The sequence below is a fragment of the Mesoplodon bidens genome (assembly GCF_964165515.1).
Source record: "Mesoplodon bidens genome assembly, chromosome: 16".
Classification (NCBI taxonomy): Eukaryota; Metazoa; Chordata; class Mammalia; order Artiodactyla; family Ziphiidae; genus Mesoplodon; species Mesoplodon bidens.
Window position 1 is genome coordinate 62386364 of NC_138173.1, and position 20594 is coordinate 62406957.

The 20594-nt window shown below is 38.3% G+C and overlaps 1 protein-coding gene across 2 annotated transcripts in view; it reads left to right on the plus strand.

The window, feature by feature from the left end:
• TBC1D31 (TBC1 domain family member 31) overlaps nt 1-20594 on the plus strand; it is a 62348-nt gene that overhangs the window by 23267 nt on the left and 18487 nt on the right. For both annotated transcript variants that reach the window (XM_081258481.1, XM_081258482.1), the window contains exons 7-16: nt 1622-1822; nt 6377-6553; nt 11389-11468; nt 11546-11692; nt 12033-12166; nt 16138-16271; nt 16584-16763; nt 17750-17982; nt 18243-18395; nt 19416-19551. In XM_081258481.1, the coding sequence (XP_081114607.1) occupies nt 1622-1822; nt 6377-6553; nt 11389-11468; nt 11546-11692; nt 12033-12166; nt 16138-16271; nt 16584-16763; nt 17750-17982; nt 18243-18395; nt 19416-19551 (1575 nt within the window). The remainder of the gene's footprint in view (nt 1-1621; nt 1823-6376; nt 6554-11388; nt 11469-11545; nt 11693-12032; nt 12167-16137; nt 16272-16583; nt 16764-17749; nt 17983-18242; nt 18396-19415; nt 19552-20594) is intronic.

Genomic DNA, 20594 nt, shown 5'->3' on the forward strand with positions numbered 1-20594 from the left:
CCGTGCCCCCTGCAGTGGAAGCACTGGAAGCACGGAGTTTTAACTAGACCGCCAGGGATGTCCCTTTTTTTTAATATACATAACTTTTGCACATGTCATTTTACACATCCTGTCTGTAGGATAAAATCCCAGAGTTAAAATAGTGGTACCAGGGTTAGGTGCATCTGTAATTTTGATAGATCTTGCCAAATTGCCTTCCAGAGAGGTTGTGTCAACTGTGAATAAGAGGGTGTCCTACCATCTGACCCAGAGAAGAACATGCTGTTTATTTATTTATTTTTTATTTTTCTTAATAAATTTATTTATGGCTGCGTTGGTTCTTCGTTGCTGCACGTGGGCTTTCTCTAGTTGTAGTGAACAGGGGCTACTCTTTGTTGTGGTGCACGGGTTTCTCATTGCGGTGGCTTCTCTTGTTGAGGAGCACAGGCTGTAGGTACGCGGGCTTCAGTAGTTGTGACACACGGGCTTAGTAGTTGTGGCTCGCGGACTCTAGAGCACAGGCTCAGTAGTTGTGGCGCACGGGCTCAGTAGTTGTGGCTCGCAGGCTCTAGAGTGCAGGCTCAGTAGTTGTGGCTCACGGGCCTAGTTGCTCCGCGGCATGTGGGATCCTGGACTGGGTCTTGAACCTGTGTCCCCTGCATTGGCAGGCGGATTCTTAACCACTGCGCCACCAGGGAAGCCCCAGAACATGCTTTCTAGGTTGTCACATTCAAACTGCCTCCAACCACCTCTAGACTATAGTCTTTCACGTAACAAGGGACATCGGTGTTTCACGAGATCACGTGGTGGCCCTGGGGAAAAGAACCTGTATGTGGACAAGGCAGCAGAGGGGTTTATTGTTTCATGTGTTGAAGCTTTTTTAGTACGTGTTTTTAAGTTCTAAGTTGTATGAGTTACAGCTGATTTTTTTTTCCCCTTGAAAGACTAGCTTCCCTCCGACCCGCAGCCCGACTGCCCTTGCAGCTCGCAGACCTTCTCTCTCCACAGCCCAAATGCTAGTTACAACCGCGGGAGTCACAGGTTTGTGTGGAGCAGCAGGACAGGTGTTAGCTCCGGTCAGGCTGGGGATGGAGAAGAGAAACAAGCCCTCCACCGTCCTTGCTTCTGGCGGCCGGTGTGGAGTCAAGGTGAAGGCCTGCCATCGTCTGTACTCCCTCTGGAGGGAGTGGTGGAGATGCGCCTACCTGTGGGGAGGGCTGATTCTTAGGTGACCTTTCTGTAGTCTCCCAGGATGGGCTCCTTACTGGTTCTGGGTAGAGCCAGGCTTCTCTGGACCTGAACAGGGCAAACCTACATGAGCCTTAATTAGGGATTTTAAAATACGTGGCGGCTCTCTGCGAGTATAATCACCTCTGACTGTCCTCCCTCCCCCACCAAAGAAAAGAAAACATATGTAAATACACACGTGTGTATGTGTGTAGTTTGACTTGCAGACATTTGACTTTTTTTAACTGAGGTATAACTGACATAGAACATTATATTAGTTTCAGGTGTACAGCATGATGATTGAGTATTTGTATACATTGCGAAATGATCAGCATAATGAAAGTCCAGTTAGCATCTGAGGCTTGACTCTTAAATGTGTTTTAGGAACTCATATGTTGTTTCTCTCTACTCTTAGGTCCTTGGAGTGCTGTGTCAGGACGGCATTATGAGATTTGTTAATATACAGACGTGTAAACTTCTCTTTGAAATTGGGAGCCTTGACGAAGGAATTAGTTCATCAGCAATTAGCCCCCATGGACGGTACATTGCATCTATTATGGAAAATGGAAGTCTGAACATATATTCAGTTCAGACTTTAACAAAAGAAATAAATAAGGTATGTTATCAAGTAAACCGTATCTTTTTTCTTTTAAAATTTAAATGCTGTATCATCAAAAATAAAAACTCTGTGTTCCAAGCTTCTAACCTCCTTGCACCTTATCCATTTTTCTGGATATGGTTTCTGCTCTTACCCCCAAAGCCACATCTCCAGATTTTTCTCACCCATGCTCCATCCCTAAATTGCTGTCTTCACAAAAGGCATCTGTTTGGAGTCCTTGTCCCATTCAAGGTGCCCCTCTGATCTGCTTCCCAAAAGAGGTCTTCAGTTCCAGTCTCTTCATTTCTGTCTCTTTCTTCCCATTGTTGTAGGCTAGACACCTTGGAGCACTGTGACTGTTTCTATTCCTGTATTTCCCAAATCTGGTCAATACTAAGTCCTGTAGTCCTTGAACCTGAGATGTCTGTGTGTGTGCCGCCTGTTCTGTCTCCACAATGGCCATCCTTGTACTGGTGCTCATTTGCTGCTCCCGAATAACAGTAATTTAAACAAATATACCAAAACCCAGAGCCCTCAGTGCCATCTTCTGCCCATCAATCATCTTTTATGTTTTTTTTAATTCTTTTTTTTATTCTTTTGCTTTTCTCAATCATCTTTTATATAACATTTTTCTTTTTTAAAATTTATTTATTTATTTTTGGCTGCATCGGGTCTTTGTTGCTGTGCGCAGGCTTTCTCTAGTTGTGGCTAGAGCTAGTAGTAGCTGAAGCTGCTCTTCGTTGCGGTGCGCGGGCTTCTCATTGCGGTGGCTTCTCTTTGTTGTGGAGCACGGGCTCTAGGTGCGTGGGCTTCAATAATTGTGGCACACAGGTTCAGTAGTTGTGGCTCACGGGCTCTAGAGCGCAGGCTCGGTAGTTGTGGCGCATGGGCTTAGTTGCTCCACGGCATGTGGGATCTTCCCGGACCAGGGCTCGAACCCATGTCCCCCTCATTGGCAGACAGATTCTTAACCACTGCGCCACCAGGGAAGTCCCAATATAACAGTTTTCTAAAATAGTACTTTCATCATCGTTTCTAAAATAATGCTGTCTTAGAGGCTTCCTTCCTTTTGCCTGTTTCATTGAGTCCACGCTCTTCTGCCTGGCTCTCAGAGTCCTCTCTGATCTTGTCGTCTCTCCCTAACGTGTTTCCCCATACTTTCAGCTTCCCTCATTGTCCCCCGTAGACACCATGCTCATTTCTACATCTGTTATTACACTACGCACCTCATCTAAAATATACTCCCACTTCTCTTATGGTCATCTAATAAAACTCCCCCAGCTCGTTGTCGAGTCCAGTTGTTCTGTGGGAGCCTTTCCCGGTCTGGAATTGTATCACAGTAGCCCTGAGAGGGACTTCGGTGATCACCTAGTCTAACCATTTCGTTTTACAGGAAGAGCAGCTCATGCCCCAACCTGACACAGCTAGTCCTTACAGGCCCAAGTGTTCTGTTCTTAATACGATAATCGTGTTGCTATGTGCCCACTCCTTTTTACCTTTTCTTTTCCAATTAGACAGATAAGAAGTTCTTATTACAGAGAAAAATCAAGATACAGATAAGCAAATAGATCAGCAAGTCTCACCATTCTTAGATGATTTTGAAATGTATGCCTACTCAGTCTTTTGTTCTGTGTGTGTAAATGTATACAGTCTACATGATTCTATAGTTGTGAGTTTGTCTGTTGATGAAAATTTATCAGCAACTCTACAGTCAGTCCTCACCCCATATTTACAGACATTTGCATGTGCAGAGCAGCAAGAAATTGGAGTTGCCTGCATGCAGGTTCCCCCTGAGGTCAGACAAAGCAGCACACGGCCTTCTTATTTCAGCTCTCCATGGGAACAGGTGTCCTTCTCGTGGTCTGTTTAGTGCCACATTTTTCACATTCTTGTGATTTTTGTTGGTGATTTTGCTATTTAAAATGTCCCCCAACCACAGTGCTGACGTGCTGTCTGGTGTCCTAAGCACAAGAGGGCCGGGAGGTGTCTCAGGGAGAACGTATGGGTGTTAGGTAAACTTCATTCAGGAATGAGCTACAGTGCTGTTGGCATGAGTTCAGTGCTAATGAATCAACACTGTACAGTCAATGAGCATCTTTATTTATTTTTATTTATTTATTTTTGGCAGCATTGGGTCTTTGTTGCTGCACGTGGGCTTTCTCTAGTTGCGGTGAGCGGGGGCTACTCTTCATTGCGGTGCATGGGCTTCTCATTGCGGTGGCTTCTCTTGGTGCGGAGCACGGGCTCTAGGCGCGCGGGCTTCAGTAGTTGTGGCTCACGGGCTCTAGAGCACAGACTCAGGAGTTGTGGCGCATGGGCTTAGTTGCTCTGCGGCATGTGGGATCTTCCCCGACCAGGGCTCGAACCTGTGTCCCCTGCATCAGCAGGCGGACTCTCAACCACTGCGCCACCAGGGAACCCCCACATTATTCATTCTTAATGACAGTTGTTAGACTAGCTGAATTTTATAAGAGCTAGATAAATGTTATTAATAGAAACAAAGATCTGAGAAAAACCAAGGTAAGCATGAGTCATTGGCTTCCTCGCTGTTATTTGTTAAGCAAATTGAGGTCATATTGACCAGAAAAGCTAGCTTGTAACAGAAGAAGGATAATTTTTTTGGGGGGGACACATTACCAGCACCACCAGTGCTATTCCAGGCCTACAAAATGCCCGGGTTTATGCAAAACTTATTACCCGTGTCTCATTCCTTCAAGTCCTATTTTCTTGCCATTGGAGAATTTCTGGTATTGTGCTAATAATAAGTAAGCTAATTCCTATTTCTGTGTTGAAGTTTTAACACTCCTAAGGTGTGGCAATTCAGGTCATACCTCAGGCTCCAACTTCTGGGAGATTCCTTCATGGAAGAATCATGAAAAATGTGGCACTAGAATAAATATTACAGTAAAGATATAGAAGAATGGACTGAGGTTAGAAGATAGTTCAGGGATATTAAAGATGGGCAATATTCAGAAATCAGACCACTATTAATTACATTTCATAGGTAAAGAATTAAATCATAGAGTAAGTGGTCATTGTACTTTATTTTGGTCAGAGTTATTATATTTTGTATTATCCTGAACTCTTTCTAGATGTGAATAAATACCAATGTATCCTAGAAAAACACTATTAAAAAACCCTTACAGGTGCAGTTAAAACTTCAAATACTTTTCAAAATAATTTTAAAACAAATAAAAATGCAATATCAATGCCATGTATATTACCCGCTCTATACATTTTACAGTGTTGTGTCGTACATACTGCAGTTGACAATAGGGAATATTTTCTTGGTCTCCTATAATAGGCTGCAGGTTTCAAAAGCAGAAGTCCTGAACTTTTGAAGGCAATGTGAGAAAAATCCCTGAAACCTCAAAGTAGTCTTTTTATAGTCTGTTATTTAAAAAGAGTCAAGATGTTTGCTTTGTTCTGTTTATTTCTTTTGGGGACGAAGGGGGAGGAGGTCAGAAAAGTTTGGTTTCTGCTTCAAAGAGCTTTCCGGAAGAGTGGTGATTCATTTCCATTGTACGTCATCATGGAAGCACACTGTTCTGGCTTCCATGACAGCTTGAATTCAGGGTGATGTGTGTAATATTTGTTTTTCTGAAATCGAATATGTTCATTTGGACATTTGGGGTATATTGTGTTCGTATTCTCATATGCAAGGAATTGGCACTTTGGCTTCAAGAAAAATTATTTAAAAATCACAGATCCACCTTGTCTTTGATCTGGATCTGGGCTAATCACTAAGGGAACATTCAGCAATAATGGTCTCAAACATTTAAAACACTCTGTGAAAGTCACTGTACTTGAATCATATTTAGAACTCAGAAAGCCGGAGCTACTTTATCTGCTTATTTTCTTTGAACAATGAAGATCTTTTTATTTCAAAGAGAGTGTTATTCACAGAGAAAATGTCTTAGTGAATCATTTTACCTTAAGTAAATTGAAGTTGTTGGGGGCTTATCCTCCTGTTTGATGAGCCCCATAAAAATGAGGGTTTGGCATCTAAGTCGTGCCTTCTGCCGTGCCTCTGAAGCTGTTGATGCAGTCAGGGACTGGCAGCCATCTCCATGTAGGTGAGAAAATGTAACCAAGGACAAGGCAGGGGTCCTGTGCTTTCAGAGGAAAGTCATGTGACAGTTTCCCTCAAAGAAATTTCACTTGAGCCCGAAGAATATTAGGGTGCTTCTCTCAGCATTCTAGAGGGCCCTGTGTGTAACTGGGCCTTCTCTGCAGCAGATTACCGCCTTACTACTCACTTTATCTTACAGGTGTAAAACATGGATTGATACTCTATGATTAAGGCCAGCCTTCAAGGAATAACTAAATTCTGTTTATTGTTGTTAATCATGATCTTTATTACGTTCCTCAAAGGAATTCGGCAGAAATTTGCTTTGATTCGTTAGTCAACAAGGAAACATTCTTGGACATTTTATTTACACTTTTGCCTGAAGGATAATTATATCTATTAAGGCATATTACTAAATTGAGCAAAATACATTTTGTAAATTATATGTTAACAGGTCTATTTTCCAAGGATAACCACTGGATTTCCACCCCCCCCCCTTTTAGCCACCTCCTCCTTTAGTGAAAGTGATTGAAGATGTGCCTAAGAGGAAAGTGAATTCTGGTGATCTTAAGATGAAAATAACATCAGGAAGAGTACAGCGGCCAGGAAAGTCAAGGGAAAACAAAATACAAGCTAGAATATTAAAACAAGACCTGACTGGTAATTTTGAAAATAAAGAGGTAAGACTGTATTAAACTTTTGTTTGTCATGGCTCTGCTGTAGACAAGTCTTGTGATTTCTAGACCATCATGATTCTTCCTTCTCTTAGGAATTAAAGGAAAATTATAGAAAAGAAGCAAGTTGTAAGTGAAATTATAACATGCTTTTAAAACTTTTTAATATAAAATTAATACATGTTTCTGGGTTTTTTTAAAAAGTCAAAACAGTATAGGATTGCACTGTCCAATATGCTAGCCACTAGTCACATGTGGCTAATCTGATTTAAGATGTGGTATATGTATGAAATACACATCAGATATTGAGATTTTATTATGAACAAAAGAATGTAAAATATCTTTTTTAAAATTGAAGTGTAGTTGATTTACAGTATTATATTAGTACAAAATAGTGATTCAGTATTTTTATAGATTACACTCCACTTACAGTTATTATAAAATATTGGCTATATCCCTGGTGCCATATATCCTTTAGCTTCTTTATTTTATACATAGTAGTTTGTACCCCTTAATCTTCTACCCCTAAAGAATGTACAATATCATGTTAATTAATAATTTTATGCTAATTATATGTTGAAATGATAATATTTTTATTACATTGGGTTAAGTAAATGTATTAAATTTGATTTTTACCTGCTGCTTTTGACTTTTTTGAATGTGAAACTTAAATTATACTTTTTAAGAAAACTTAAATTACATTTGGCTCTTGCTTATCTGTTAGACAATGCTAGTGTAGAGGTTGTAAAGGGAAAAGAACAAAAGCATACTTTTCTCCCTCCCTGTGCCCTAGCCCACTCTTCATTGCACTCCCCAGAGGTGACCATTGTTAATAGTTGTTGATGGGACTTCCCTGGTGGCACAGTGGTTAAGAATCCACCTGCCAATGCAGGGGACGCGGGTTCGAGCCCTGGTCCGGGAGTATCCCACATGCCACGAGCAACTAAGCCCGTGCGCCACAACTACTGAGCTCACGTGCCACAACTACTGAAGCCCGTGCTCCATGACAAGAGAAGCCACCACAACAAGAAGCCTGCGCACCGCAATGAAGAGTAGCCCCCGCTCGCCGCAGCTAGAGAAAGCCCATGCACAGCAACAGACCCAACGCAGCCAAAATATAAAACACATCTGTGTCTGTTACCCTTTTTTTTTTTTTTTTTTTTTTTTGCGTTACACGGGCCTCTCACTGTTGTGGCCACTCCCCTTGCGGAGCGCAGGCTCTGGACGCGCAGGCTCAGCAGCCATGGCTCATGGGCCTAGCCGCTCCGCAGCATGTGGGATCTTCCCAGACCGGGGCACGAACCCGTGTCCCCTGCATCGGCAGGCGGACTCTCAACCACTGCACCACCAGGGAAGCCCCTGTCTGTTACCTTTTTAAAATTTTTTTACATAAATGGAATCATACTATAGCACTGTTTTGGGTTTTTTTTTTTGGTGGTACGTGGGCCTCTCATTGTTGTGGCCTCTCCAGTTGTGGAGCACAGGCTCCGGACGCGCAGGCTCAGTGGCCACGGCTCACAGGCCCAGCCGCTCCGCGGCATGTGGGATCTTCCCGGACTAGGGCACGAACCTGTGTCCCCTGCATCGGCAGGCAGACTCTCAACCACTACGCCACCGGGGAAGCCCTATAGCAGTGTTCTATAACTTGCTCTTATCACTTAACAGATTGAATATCTGCTTATATTAGTGCATGTAGTGCTACAACATTTTAAAAATATTTGCATAGTATTGCATTTATGGATATACCTTAATTTATCTCACTAGGACTCTGCTGACTGGCATTTAGGTTGTATCGTCAGTCTTCTGTTAATACAATCTGATGCAGTGGATATTCCTAGAACATTTGAACAAACGTATCTGTAGAAGTAGAATTTTTAAGTCAGAGCATGTGCATAAAAATTTTGATAGTAGTAGAATTACCTGTTTCAGTCAGTTTTATTCTCTTCTTTAAATGTATTTTTTGTATTTTCTTAATTTTCTGTGACGAGCATATATTGCTTTGGAATTGAACGAAAATATCCACATTAATAAATAACCTCTAACACTTTCAAGGACTTTCAAAACTTTTTATTGACAGTTAATCATATGCATAAAAATGCACAGCTCAGTAAATTTTTACAGACTGAATACACCTGTGTTATCAGCATCCAGATCAAAAAATGGACCATTCCCAGCACCCTAGAAGCCCCTCTGCTGCTCCCTTCCATACACTTTCCCCCTTACCCCAAGCATAACTACTCTCCTCCCCCTTTGTTTTTTTTGTTATTTTGTGGTACGCGGGCCTCTCACTGCTGTGGCCTCTCCCGTTGCGGAGCACAGGCTCTGGACGTGCAGGCTCAGCGGCCATGGCTCACGGGCCCAGCCACTCCGCGGCATGTGGGATCCTCCCGGACCGGGGCACGAACCCATGTCCCCTGCATCGGCAGGCGGACTCTCAACCACTGCGCCACCAGGGAAGCCCTCTCCTCCCTTTTAACACCGTAGATTAGTTCTGCCTTTTTTGTACTTATGTTCGTTGGATCATTCAATTGGTACTCTTTTGTTTCTGGCTTCTTTGATTTAACGGTATGTTGGAGAGATCCATGTGGTTGTAAACCATTCACTCACAGCTGTGTAGAATTCCGTTGAGTGAATAAACCATGCTTTATCCATTCTGCTATCGGTAGGCATTTGGGTAGTTTTCTAGTTTTTTTGCTATTAGAAACGGTGCTGCTCTGAACATTCTACGGCATCTTTGATGAACATAAGGACATGTTTCTGTTTGGTGTAAACCTAGGAGTGGAATTACTGGCATATGGGCTATGCATATGTTCAGCTTTAGTAAATACTGTCAAATAGTTTCCCAGGTGGTTGATTTAAACAATCCATATTCCCACCAAGAGGTATTTGAGGGTTCCAGTTGCTTCATATTCTTACCAACTGTTGGTATTTTTCACATTAATTTTAACAACCTCTTTTCTTCTATAAGCAGTTTTAAAACGTGAAACTTCCCTCAAAAGAAGAATGTGTCAAGTGTTGTCTACCAGGGAAGTTCATTAGAAACTCAGTGCCTAGGGTTTTTACTGGAGGCTGGTTTTGCACCCTTGCAAAATTCCAGACTCCACAAGGAAAGCAGGTGCTCAGCATAAACCACAGTGTACAGTTTAGGCACAGTGATCCGCTCCCGTTCATCTGGAGATAGTGGGAACTTCCTCGAGGTCCAGATATCTGGACACCAGACACGGGCCAACCTTCAAGTGGGCCTTTCTAAGGGTAGCAGTCACAGACCTGCCATGTTAACTCTTTTCTTGGACATATTCATATCCACATTAAGAAACAGTATTACCAGTAGCTCTGAAGTCCCCTGTGTGCTTGTCCCCAGTCGCATTTCTCTCCCTGTCCCATAGATGTAACCATTGTCCTCACTTTTGCATTATGTCCTTGGCTTTCCTTATAGTTTTATTGCCTCTACAATGTAACCCTAAACAAAATACTGTTTAGTTTTAAAAAACTAAGTAGCAGGCACAAACCTAGCTGTGTAAAGATTGGGCAGTATTGACCCTATTAGTTGAATGTGTTTCTGAGACATGGTCTGGCTTCAGCTTTCCTGAGCGTTCACAGGAGCCTTTTCTGAGAAAACTAGTAGGCATGGTGATGATTGACTTCTGGGAAGTAAAAGTGACACCATGGTCAGGGCATCTGGCAGCCCTTGGTCTGGATCAAAGTTGGAAGCCCTGCAGAAATATGTCTGGGAGTGGGCGGCTTCTAAAAACCCATAGCCAGTTCTAAGGAGTAGGTCAAAGTAGAGTACTTCTGTGGGTGAAATGCCTGTCCTCAACTGATCGTGGCATCAGGACATGGAAAGGGAAGTAGGAGCTTCATCAGCTCATGGTGAAGACAAAAGCAGATGAAACTCACAGGTCAATCCACCTGGGCCTTCTGACCTTTGTCTAAAGAGGCTTCAATGGCAGCGGGTGTCTTGGTGACTACAGCAGTGAACGTGTCTCTTTTATGGATCACATTGCTCCAGTCTGGGCTAGTTGCCCTTAATGTCTGGTACATGGCTCTCAAACGGGGATCTTCATTCACCATCATCTTGGGCTGTCCCTCACCTCCCTCTTACACTTTGATTACCTGTTTCTTATGTGGTGAAGAGAGCACTGAACTAAGTCAGAAAATGTGGCTTTGAGTCTTGAGCCAAGCAAGACTCAGCAGACTTGTGATCTTGAGCAAGTTGCTGAACTTCTCTGACCTTCCCATTTTCTCAAAGAAAGGAAGACAACACATCTCATCTGTTTCAGATAGTTGTTAGGCTTAGACGAGATTATGAAAATGGCTTTATGATCCTAAAATCTATAAAATGTTTTTCCATTAAGATAAAAATTGACTTAAAAGGTAAAAGTGCAAAAAAAATAAAAGAGGTGGAAGGAGCAAGAGAGGAAGAAGATATCCAAATGCATTGCTCTTGCTACAGGCATTGACCTGAAAGCCCATGGGGCCGATCTGGCTACTCAAGCTAAGGATGAGTTTTATATTTTTAAATGATTGCATTTTAAATGGTTATATAAGTACCTGCATAATACGCTTGATTCTGCCTCTTGACCCACAAAGCCTAAAATATTTACTCTGAACTTTGACAGCAAAAGTTTGTCAAACCCTGTTACAGGGTAAAAAAATATGCTGTGTATGTGCATGCTCAAGAGAGAGAAAGATTGTGTGTGTGTGTGTGTGTGTAGTCCCATGATATAAAATATTGTTTTTACTGTGTATTGTGTTCCAAAGTTGGAAAGCCACTGTGGACTAGATTACCTTTTCAGTTTTAAGATTATGTCACTTATTGATACTGTTTTTTTTCTTTACAGAATGAGTTTTCAGATGGATTAAACAAAAAGCGTTTACAAATCTTATTAAAAGGCTATGGTGAATATCCAACGAAATACAGGTAAAATTTAAACTCTTGCATGTTAAATCAGTCTTATCCCTTAATTTTTCTTGGTTAAAATTATGTTTTAATTTCAGAATGTTCATTTGGCGCTCTCTGCTACAGCTGCCTGAAAATCATACTGCATTTAGTAACCTTGTAGATAAAGGTATTCATGTGGCATTTCTCAACCTTCAGAAGAAATACCCCATCAAAAGTAGGAGACTACTCAGAGTATTACAGAGGTATGTATGTTCAGTATTTTGCAGCAATGTGTATCTCCCCCAAGATATTTATTAATTAAAAATGGGAAAATAGTGATTTCATAGTAGAGAAACTTAGCAGACACCTCCTTAACCAAGTAATCAAATTTAAAACCACCGGTAATAAATCCTGTCAGTGTGTTGCACATCACTTTTGTGGTATTCTTGCCAAAAACTTATAACCTCAGTCTAGTCATGGGAAAGCAGACACACCCAAATTTCACCACATTTACCTTCTGTATCATTTGTCATCATGTGAATGTATTATTTATTCAAATAAATTTTAACAAGCTTTTCTGGTCTTTCCTTATTTTATTCACAGAACCCTCTCCGCATTAGCTCACTGGTCCGCCATCTTTAGTGACACACCATATCTTCCACTTCTGGCATTTCCATTTATAAAATTATTCCAGAACAACCAGCTCATCTGTTTTGAAGTTGTTGCTACTCTTATAAGTAAGTAAATAAGTAAATAATGAAACCAAGAGTAGATACTTATACATTTTCCTGATACCTTTGCAACATTTAACAATTCTAGTGTGAGACAGTCAGACATAGAGCATAAAATGGAGAGTTTGGACATTTATACATAAATAAACCTTTTTACTTACAATGAAGTTTGGATGGTTGCATTTTAGAAGATACTGTTACAGGCTAGATTTTGTTAGTAAGAAGGAAGCAGATGTTTCACTTATTGAAAGTCAGTTATTATTCATAAGACTGCAGTAAATATGTAAAGCATTTAGCACACGATGCCTGATGTGGCAGGTGTTGGCAGTTACCCCCATTCTCATCATCCATAGCTAGCATTTAATGAGAACTTCCTGTGTACCAGGTACCATTCTAAGTGTTTTGCCTTTATTAACTCATTTAACCTTACAGCAATCCTGTGAGGTAGGTGTTATATATTATTATTCCCTTTTTATAGTTGAGGAAACTGAGGCACAGAGAGCTTAAGTTCCATGATTAGGTTAATGACAGAATAAGGATTTGAACCCAGGCACTCAGAACCTATAGCTGTACTCCCATTGTGTTACTGCTTCATCATTATCATCTACCCTAAAAAGTAAGTCTTTTTTTTCATATTAGTAAAATCAGCTAAATGGTCAATAAACTGGATCCAAATTAAACCAACACTGGTTTAACAAAAATAACATTTTTGTATTTTTCTTGTACAAAGGAGATAAGCACTTAACTATAACGATAAAATTCTGAAAAGTAGAAATAAAAAGACCCCAGCGTACATACTGTGAATATTTTAGTTTACTTCTCTTTACAGATTTTCGTTCTTTTTATCATGCTGTATTTGCTTTAGTAAGTTTTTACCAATCATTGGAGGAAATATAGGAAAATATATAAAAGAAAAGAAAATTCATGAATATTCCTCTTCCTCAGAAACAATCTTGATAATATATTAATGAATTTCTTTTAAGAGCATTTCCCTAAATCATTAAATACCTTAAAAAAATAATTTATTGCCTATATAATATTTCACCTTATAGTTATACCATAATGTATCCCCCAACTGTTAAGACTTTTAGGGTTTTTTATTTTTATAATTATACTACTTTTATTTCATATGATATATACATTTCTCTTATTTGTATACACTTTGTAAACATTTTATTGTTTATTGTAATATTCTATAATGTGCATGGTCTAGTTTAATGTTTTATTGTTGGACATTTAGGTTCCTAATTTTTATGTATTAAAAGTAACAGTGTTGTGACTAGCTTCACATTCATAAATTCATAATAATTTCTTTTGCTTAGAGTCCCAGAATTGGTATCATTAGGTCATAAAATGTGAATATTCTAATTGATTCCACTAAAGGGTTGTACTAGTTTACCCTGTCAATAACACTAAGAGTTTTAAAAGGAAAAGAAACAAGAACAAAAGATGAACAATCCAATTAAAAAATGGGCAAGGGCTTGAATGGATGTTTCTCCAAAGAAGATGTACAAATGAGCTACTGAGCCCATGAAAAGATGCTCAGGACCATTAGTCATTAGGGAAATGCAGATCAAAACCACAGTGAGACACCACTTCATACCTACTAGGATGGCTGTAATTTAAAAGAAAATAAGTGTTGGCAAGGATGTGGAAAAATTGTAACCTTTGTACATTGCTGATAGAAATGTAAAATGGTGCAGTCACTGTGGAAAACAGTTTGGTGGTTCTTCAAAAAGTTAAACGTAGAATTACCATATAACCCCACAGTTGTACTCCTAGGGATATCCCCCAAAAAATTGAAAACAGAGACTCAAATAGATACTTGTATACAAATATGTTTGTGGAGCATTATTCCCAATAGCCAAAAGATGGAAACAACCCAAATATCCATTAACAGATGAATGGAGAAACCATATCTGTATATATACAGTGGAATATTATTCAGCCATAAAAAGCAATGACATTCTGACGCCTGCTACAACATGGATGAACCTTGGAAACATGTTTAGTGAAAAAAGCTAGACACAGAAGGACAGATTTATGTGAAATTTCTCAAATAGGCACAGAAGGTAGATTAGAGGTTACCAGGGCTGGGGAAGTAGAAATGGGAAGTTAACGCTGAGTAGGTACAGAGTTTCTGTTTGGGAAAGGATTTTGGAAATAGTGATGGTTGCACAACATTGTGAATAGAATTAATGTCACTGAATGGTACACTTAAAAATGGTTAAAATGGCAAATTATATTTTACCACAAGAAAGAAAAAAAGCAGGTTATATCTAATTAGAGTAAGCATGCACAACTGTATCTTTTACTTCCAGTAAAGTCTTGTTACATAGCTACGTATGATTATATACTACGTATATAATCAAATTGATTTTTCTCTTCTGAAACTGAAATCTAAATCTGAAAGATCCAGGACAGTCAGCATGAGTAGCTATGGATTTTCATCAAGGGTCTCAAACTAGTTTTATTCAATAAACTGAGCTTCAACTAAATGTTAGCCCTGCTTTGGGATAAGCCATTGTTTTGGCTTTCAGCTTACAGTCTAGTTGGGGCCAAGAAGAAATTGTGAAGGAATATAGTTACTTCTGTATATAATTTGGAATACGTTTATAAAAGTCATTTTTAAGCACACTCTAGAGTTCCTCTTATAACCAGGAGGAAATTCTTCAGGTTTAGTGAAGGACCTCCACACGATGACCATTTCTCTTTATTCTCCTCTCAGTCAATTCTGTCTCTAGGTCCTCCACCCATACTTCTGTGTGGTGGCACCTAGCAGAATACAAGAGACGTTTACTGTATAAAACAGGGTTTCCCTCTTGCTTAATTGAAAACAGTTTTTCTATTGATGAAGATTAAATATAAGAGGGCTTTGTGTATGTGTGTGGTGTTTTAAAATTCCCAAAACTAGCAGTGTCTGGGACATCATAGGTACTTACTTAGGAGAGGTTGGATTTTTCTGTTAAAGTTAACTTATTAAGAGCAGCAGTTAAAGAAGCTGAAATGGTTCTTTTAAAGCTTAGTTTTGCAAGATTTTATTTATGACTTAATTATTAAATCTAAATACTTAACTAATAAATGAAATAATGGAATAAACCGTATGTAATCCAATATTCTGATCAGACCATTTGCTAATTTGAGAAAGATCTTATCATCAAAACATGGAACCCCAGCTCAGTATTTAAAATTAAAAACCTGAATTTAATAATTATGGAAAGTTGTGGTGGTTAGACATAGGTTCATTGAGCAATGAAACTGATCATCTTCCTAGGGTTTTTGGAAAAGAATGTTTTGGGGGTTGTGCTGGTTACTAAGTGAGAATGAGTTAAAGTCAGCCTTAGAGGCCTCTTCAGTGGAATGGATTCTGCTTTCTATTGGCTGACTTTCAGAGGACACTGCTGCAGCTGTCACTGATTGGTTGGTTTTCAAAGTCAAGTTTACTGAAACAAGTTGTCATTGAGCAGTTAGATTTAAAACCAGTCCTGGTGACTGCCTGTTACCATAGCTATAGAACACTCTCTTTCTAGAAATGGGACTCTTTAATTAGGTATGAATTTTAGTAGATTTGAGGAGATTGCCATTTAACATTGATCACATTTTATCGAAGACTTAAATAGGGACCTTTTTTAGGAGGGTCATTTTGTGAACCAGGAGAAATCTAAATACATGCAGCATACAAGCCAGCAGGAAACAGAGAGCCTTATAGCTACCATCAGGAATACTTTGGGAAGGTTCGTTTATTTTAGTTGACACTTTCTCATTGACTGCTCTGAAGAAACGGGAATATTCTATAAACCTCAAATACTGTGGTAACATGATGGAGTTTTAAAATCTATTGTTCTAGAATTTAAAGAGTTATGTTTTCCTTATTAATGGGCCTGTTGAGGATATAAAGAGTGGATACATTTAAGAACTGCAAAGCTCTTTGATGATATAGAAACGTAAAGGTAAATTTTCAATTTTTTTCTTCATAGTCAATTGGTGTCAACACTGGTTTGAATATTTTCCTAATCCTCCCATCAATATTCTTAGTATGATAGAAAATGTTTTGGCATTTCATGACAAGGAACTCCTGCAACACTTCATAAATCATGATATAACTTCCCAGGTAAGAAATGTAAGGTTTTTAGAATAACACCTTATTTTGGAAGCTAACATTGGTTCTGGCATAAATAAGACAGTATTTTCTTGAAAGAATATAATAAACATACTACTGTTATGCTTTTAATAGTATTCCATTTTTTTCTTCATTAAACTGCTTCCCTGAAAGTCTGTAAAGAAGAGCCCAAATTAGAGTAGTTCTTTTCATAATTATGTTCTTAATATAATGCTTTTAGTATCTAAACCAAACGAGCATATTAGCAATGGCTGTTATGACTTTTCCCTCAAGAACTAATACATATTTTCTTATTTATTTTAGCTGTATGCATGGCCTCTCCTTGAAACTGTGTTCTCAGAAGTACTGACAAGAGAGGAGTGGCTAAAATTATTCGATAATGTCTTTTCCAACCGTCCATCATTCCTCCTGATGACTGTTGTGGCCTACAACATATGTTCTAGAGCTCCTTTGCTCAACTGTAATCTTAAAGATGATTTTGAGGTACATATCCTTGTTCTTAAGTAGTGGATCTCAAATTTCATTTATTTCAATTAAAAATCCACGTATTTATTGAGTACCTACTATATGTCAGGTACTGGTGCCAGGTGGTAAGAATATAGCGGAGAATAAGTTATACCAGTGCATCCTGGCCCTTACATAGCTGTAGTCAGTCGTAGCTTGACTACTAGTCCTAAAATCATAGCTTCGGAGAAGAATCTTGATAATATTGGAGTTTTGTGCTTTTTGCCTGTTTAAAGGATGTTTAACAATTGGGTAGTTGTTTATTTTGTGCATGATCTTATCAGTGACCCAACTGGTCTGTGATAATCTGGATGCTTTTTACACATGCAGAATGGTAACTATGAGAATTTTGAGGACAGTGGCTGAAAGAAAGCATTAGAGGTAGTTTTTAAAGGGAGAGGTTCTTTTGGTAACAGGGTGAATTAAGTTGGTTTTGTTTGATTGTTACTTATTTTGTGGTTCCTATCAAATTAAACTTTATTTTTACTTCATGATCACAAGATGCGTACATGTATGTATGTGTGTATATATGTTAGAATTTGGTTCTGCCAGCAGAACAAGATAATGTGGAAACAGGTCAGATATTTTTTAAAAATCAAGGTTATTTTCAAAGGCTAATTTAGTTTTGAATTTACTTATTTTGGATCTTGAAGAAAAAAATTCCAGTAGAAGAATTTATTTCGTTGTTGAAGCAGTCTTCTATTATAAAGGAAGCCTTCATTTTGAGTTAAAATTTTAAAAGTTTGATTTCAAAATTTCATAATATGGTTGTATAAATTTATTTTTTTAAATATGAAACTGCTGGATCTTCATTTTAAAACTTGGGTTATGAAATGGTTCAGTGAATTTGCAAAAAAAAAATCCTCTTAAAGATAAATTCACATTTACATGTTTAAACTCGTTTTACTTCTACCTTAATTGCTTTACTAGGTAAATCTCAATTTAAACACGAAGTTTTCTTACAGTATTTTTTTCACCATCGGAATAACCTGGATATAAGTGCTGTAATTAGAGAAGTTTATCGTCTCATGGATACCACGCCCGCTGATATTCATCCAGACAGCATGCTTGATGTTTTTGTGGCACTGACAAAAGGGCAATACCCAGTATTTAATCAATATCCAAAGTTTATTGTGGACTATCAGACACAGGAACGAGAAAGAATAAGGAATGATGAATTGGATTACTTAAGAGAGAGGTAATCATGGAGTGGTTGTTCTTTGATAAAAACAAAATCTATTATAAACAAAATTTTTATGAAAAAGACATGTAAATTATTAAGTTGTATAAAATCAGAGTTTGAAGGATGGAAATATCTTTAAAGGTATTCTTGCAAATGGAAGTAAAACAGTTACATGTTAATCAGGTATACATTTTGTGTTTTGTTCGTTCTTGGACTTAAATTACTCAGTTTTCTTATTTGCGTTTTGTTATAATAATAAATATTATCTACTCTAGGCAGGCAGTTGAAGACATGCAAGCTGAAGTAGACCAGCAAAGAGTTGAAGATGAAGCTTGGTACCAAAAACAGGAACTGCTTCGTAAAGCTGAAGAAACAAGGAGAGAAATGCTCTTACAGGAGGAGGAGATGATGATACAGCAAAGACAAAAGTATGTTTAACACTTTGAAAAGAGCTGGACATCTGAGTTATTTTAATAATTTTATTTCTTTCACTATTATGAAATTATATATAATTATATACAGTTTCACTTTGTATAGTATTACCCAGCTCTGCTATTTCCATTAAGCAAATGTTTAAGCTAATAAAAAGAAATTATAATACATTTTTCAAAAAATTGGCATATAGTAAAATGTAATTCTAAAGCTATACTGAGTATAATATAACTTGCTGTGATTATTCAGAAGTAATACAAAATCTAAGATACCTTTTACAGTGGGCAGAAATGCCTTGCAACACAATGCTGGGTAAATCATCTTTAGTGGAGTATAATTTTTTAAATTGTGTTTTAAACATATCTGTGTGACCTGAAAATGAAACATAAAATGATTGTCTCATTATACATTTCATACTTTGGAGGACAGGGAAAGAAGTATTAAATGTTTATTCAATAATACGTTAATAAGGCAAACTGTTTAAATTAGTTAAGATCATGGGATAAGCATTGAGATTAAGGCTAATTGTTGGGAAAATCACTTCTGTAAGTGTTTGTTGATTCTTATTTTTGTATAGAACTTTATGAAACAGATTTCTGGTGTGAGTTAAAAAAAATTACTGAACTGAGCCATTAGCCTTCTAAAATTCTAAAAGAATAAGCATACATAATCTTTGGTAACATCAGAGTATTTTGGGGCCTTCTTTTCTCAGATAAAAGATATTAATTGTATTGAGGTGATCTGAGTAGTAGACCTGTTAAAGAGAATTTTTGAGTATGAAGAAATAGCCAATTGCATGTGGACTTGTCATTTTCATGAATGCAGGCTTGTTTTGTAATTGAGCGTTTTCATTTATATGTTATAAAAACCCATGTTATGATGGCACCAGTTGAATTGGGAAAGCAGACCAAAATAGGTGGCAGGCCTTTCATTGTTGTGAAACATAGTATTTTTCCATTTAAATATATATTGGGAAATGATTTTATTTATTCCTCTTGATGTATTTTGTGTTTAAGACTAGATGCTGTGAAAAGAGAGTTGAAAGTAAAGGAAGTGCACTTACAAGATGCTGCAAGAAGGCGTCTTCTGCAGCTTCAGCAAGATCAGCGTGAAATGGAGCTAAGAAGACTGGGTGATGAAATTGAGAGAAAGGTTTATTATTCTTAGTTCTCATACATTATCTCCATTAACTCTCATTTAAATGTAACGAACACCTTCAAGTTAAATATTATTCCTAGAGTTCACAAGGGATACTAAATAGCCCCTTTAGTTTTATGTAATTCCGCCCCACCCCCAGCTATTCTTATTCTCTTTTATATTTCATTAATGGTTAAATGTTTTAGAAATGCCAGGAAAATGGGTCAAGTTGACGAGTGTCCTTGATGATGGTTTCTTTTAGAGAAGTATCAATTAGCCATGAAGTTAATTGTGAAGTAAGGGAAATGCTCCTTTTTAATATAAAAATTTACACATCGCCAGTCTAAAAAGATTTCCATTATAAAATATATGGAGTTAAAATGGACCTTCTCCACTCATCTCTCATTTCATCCCCAGAGATAAATTATTTTAAAATGGTTATATATCTTTCTCTTTTTTACGGTTGCATAGTATTCCATTATATGGACATGTCATAGTTTACTTAACTAATCTTTTGCTGTTGGACATTTAGGTTGTTTGCAGTATTCTGCTGTACGAAACACTGCTAGATTGTGTATTCTCGGTACAAAGCTTTGAGTAGTTGCACACATATTTTTGTTGAATAAATTCCGAGGTATGCCAAATTGTCCTCCAAAAATGAATGCACTTAGGTATTTTAAGAATATAAGGGTACCGATACCCTAGTCAATTTGGAGTGCATCAGTCTTAATATTTGCCAGTCTGATAGGTGATAGTTGAAAAATGGTTTTGTTTTTTGGTTTTTTTTGGTTTTTTTGCTAGTGATGTTAACTGTCTATTTATCTATCTATCTATCTATCTATCTATTTATTTATTATTTGTGGTACGTGGGCCTCTCACTGTTGTGGCCTCTCCCGTTGCGGAGCACAGGCTCTGGACACGCATGCTCAGAGGCCATGGCTCACAGGCCTAGCTGCTCCGCGACATGTGGAATCTTCCCAGAGCAGGGCACAAACCTGTGTACCCTGTATCGGCAGGCGGACTCTCAACCACTGCACCACCAGGGAAGCCCAGTCTCT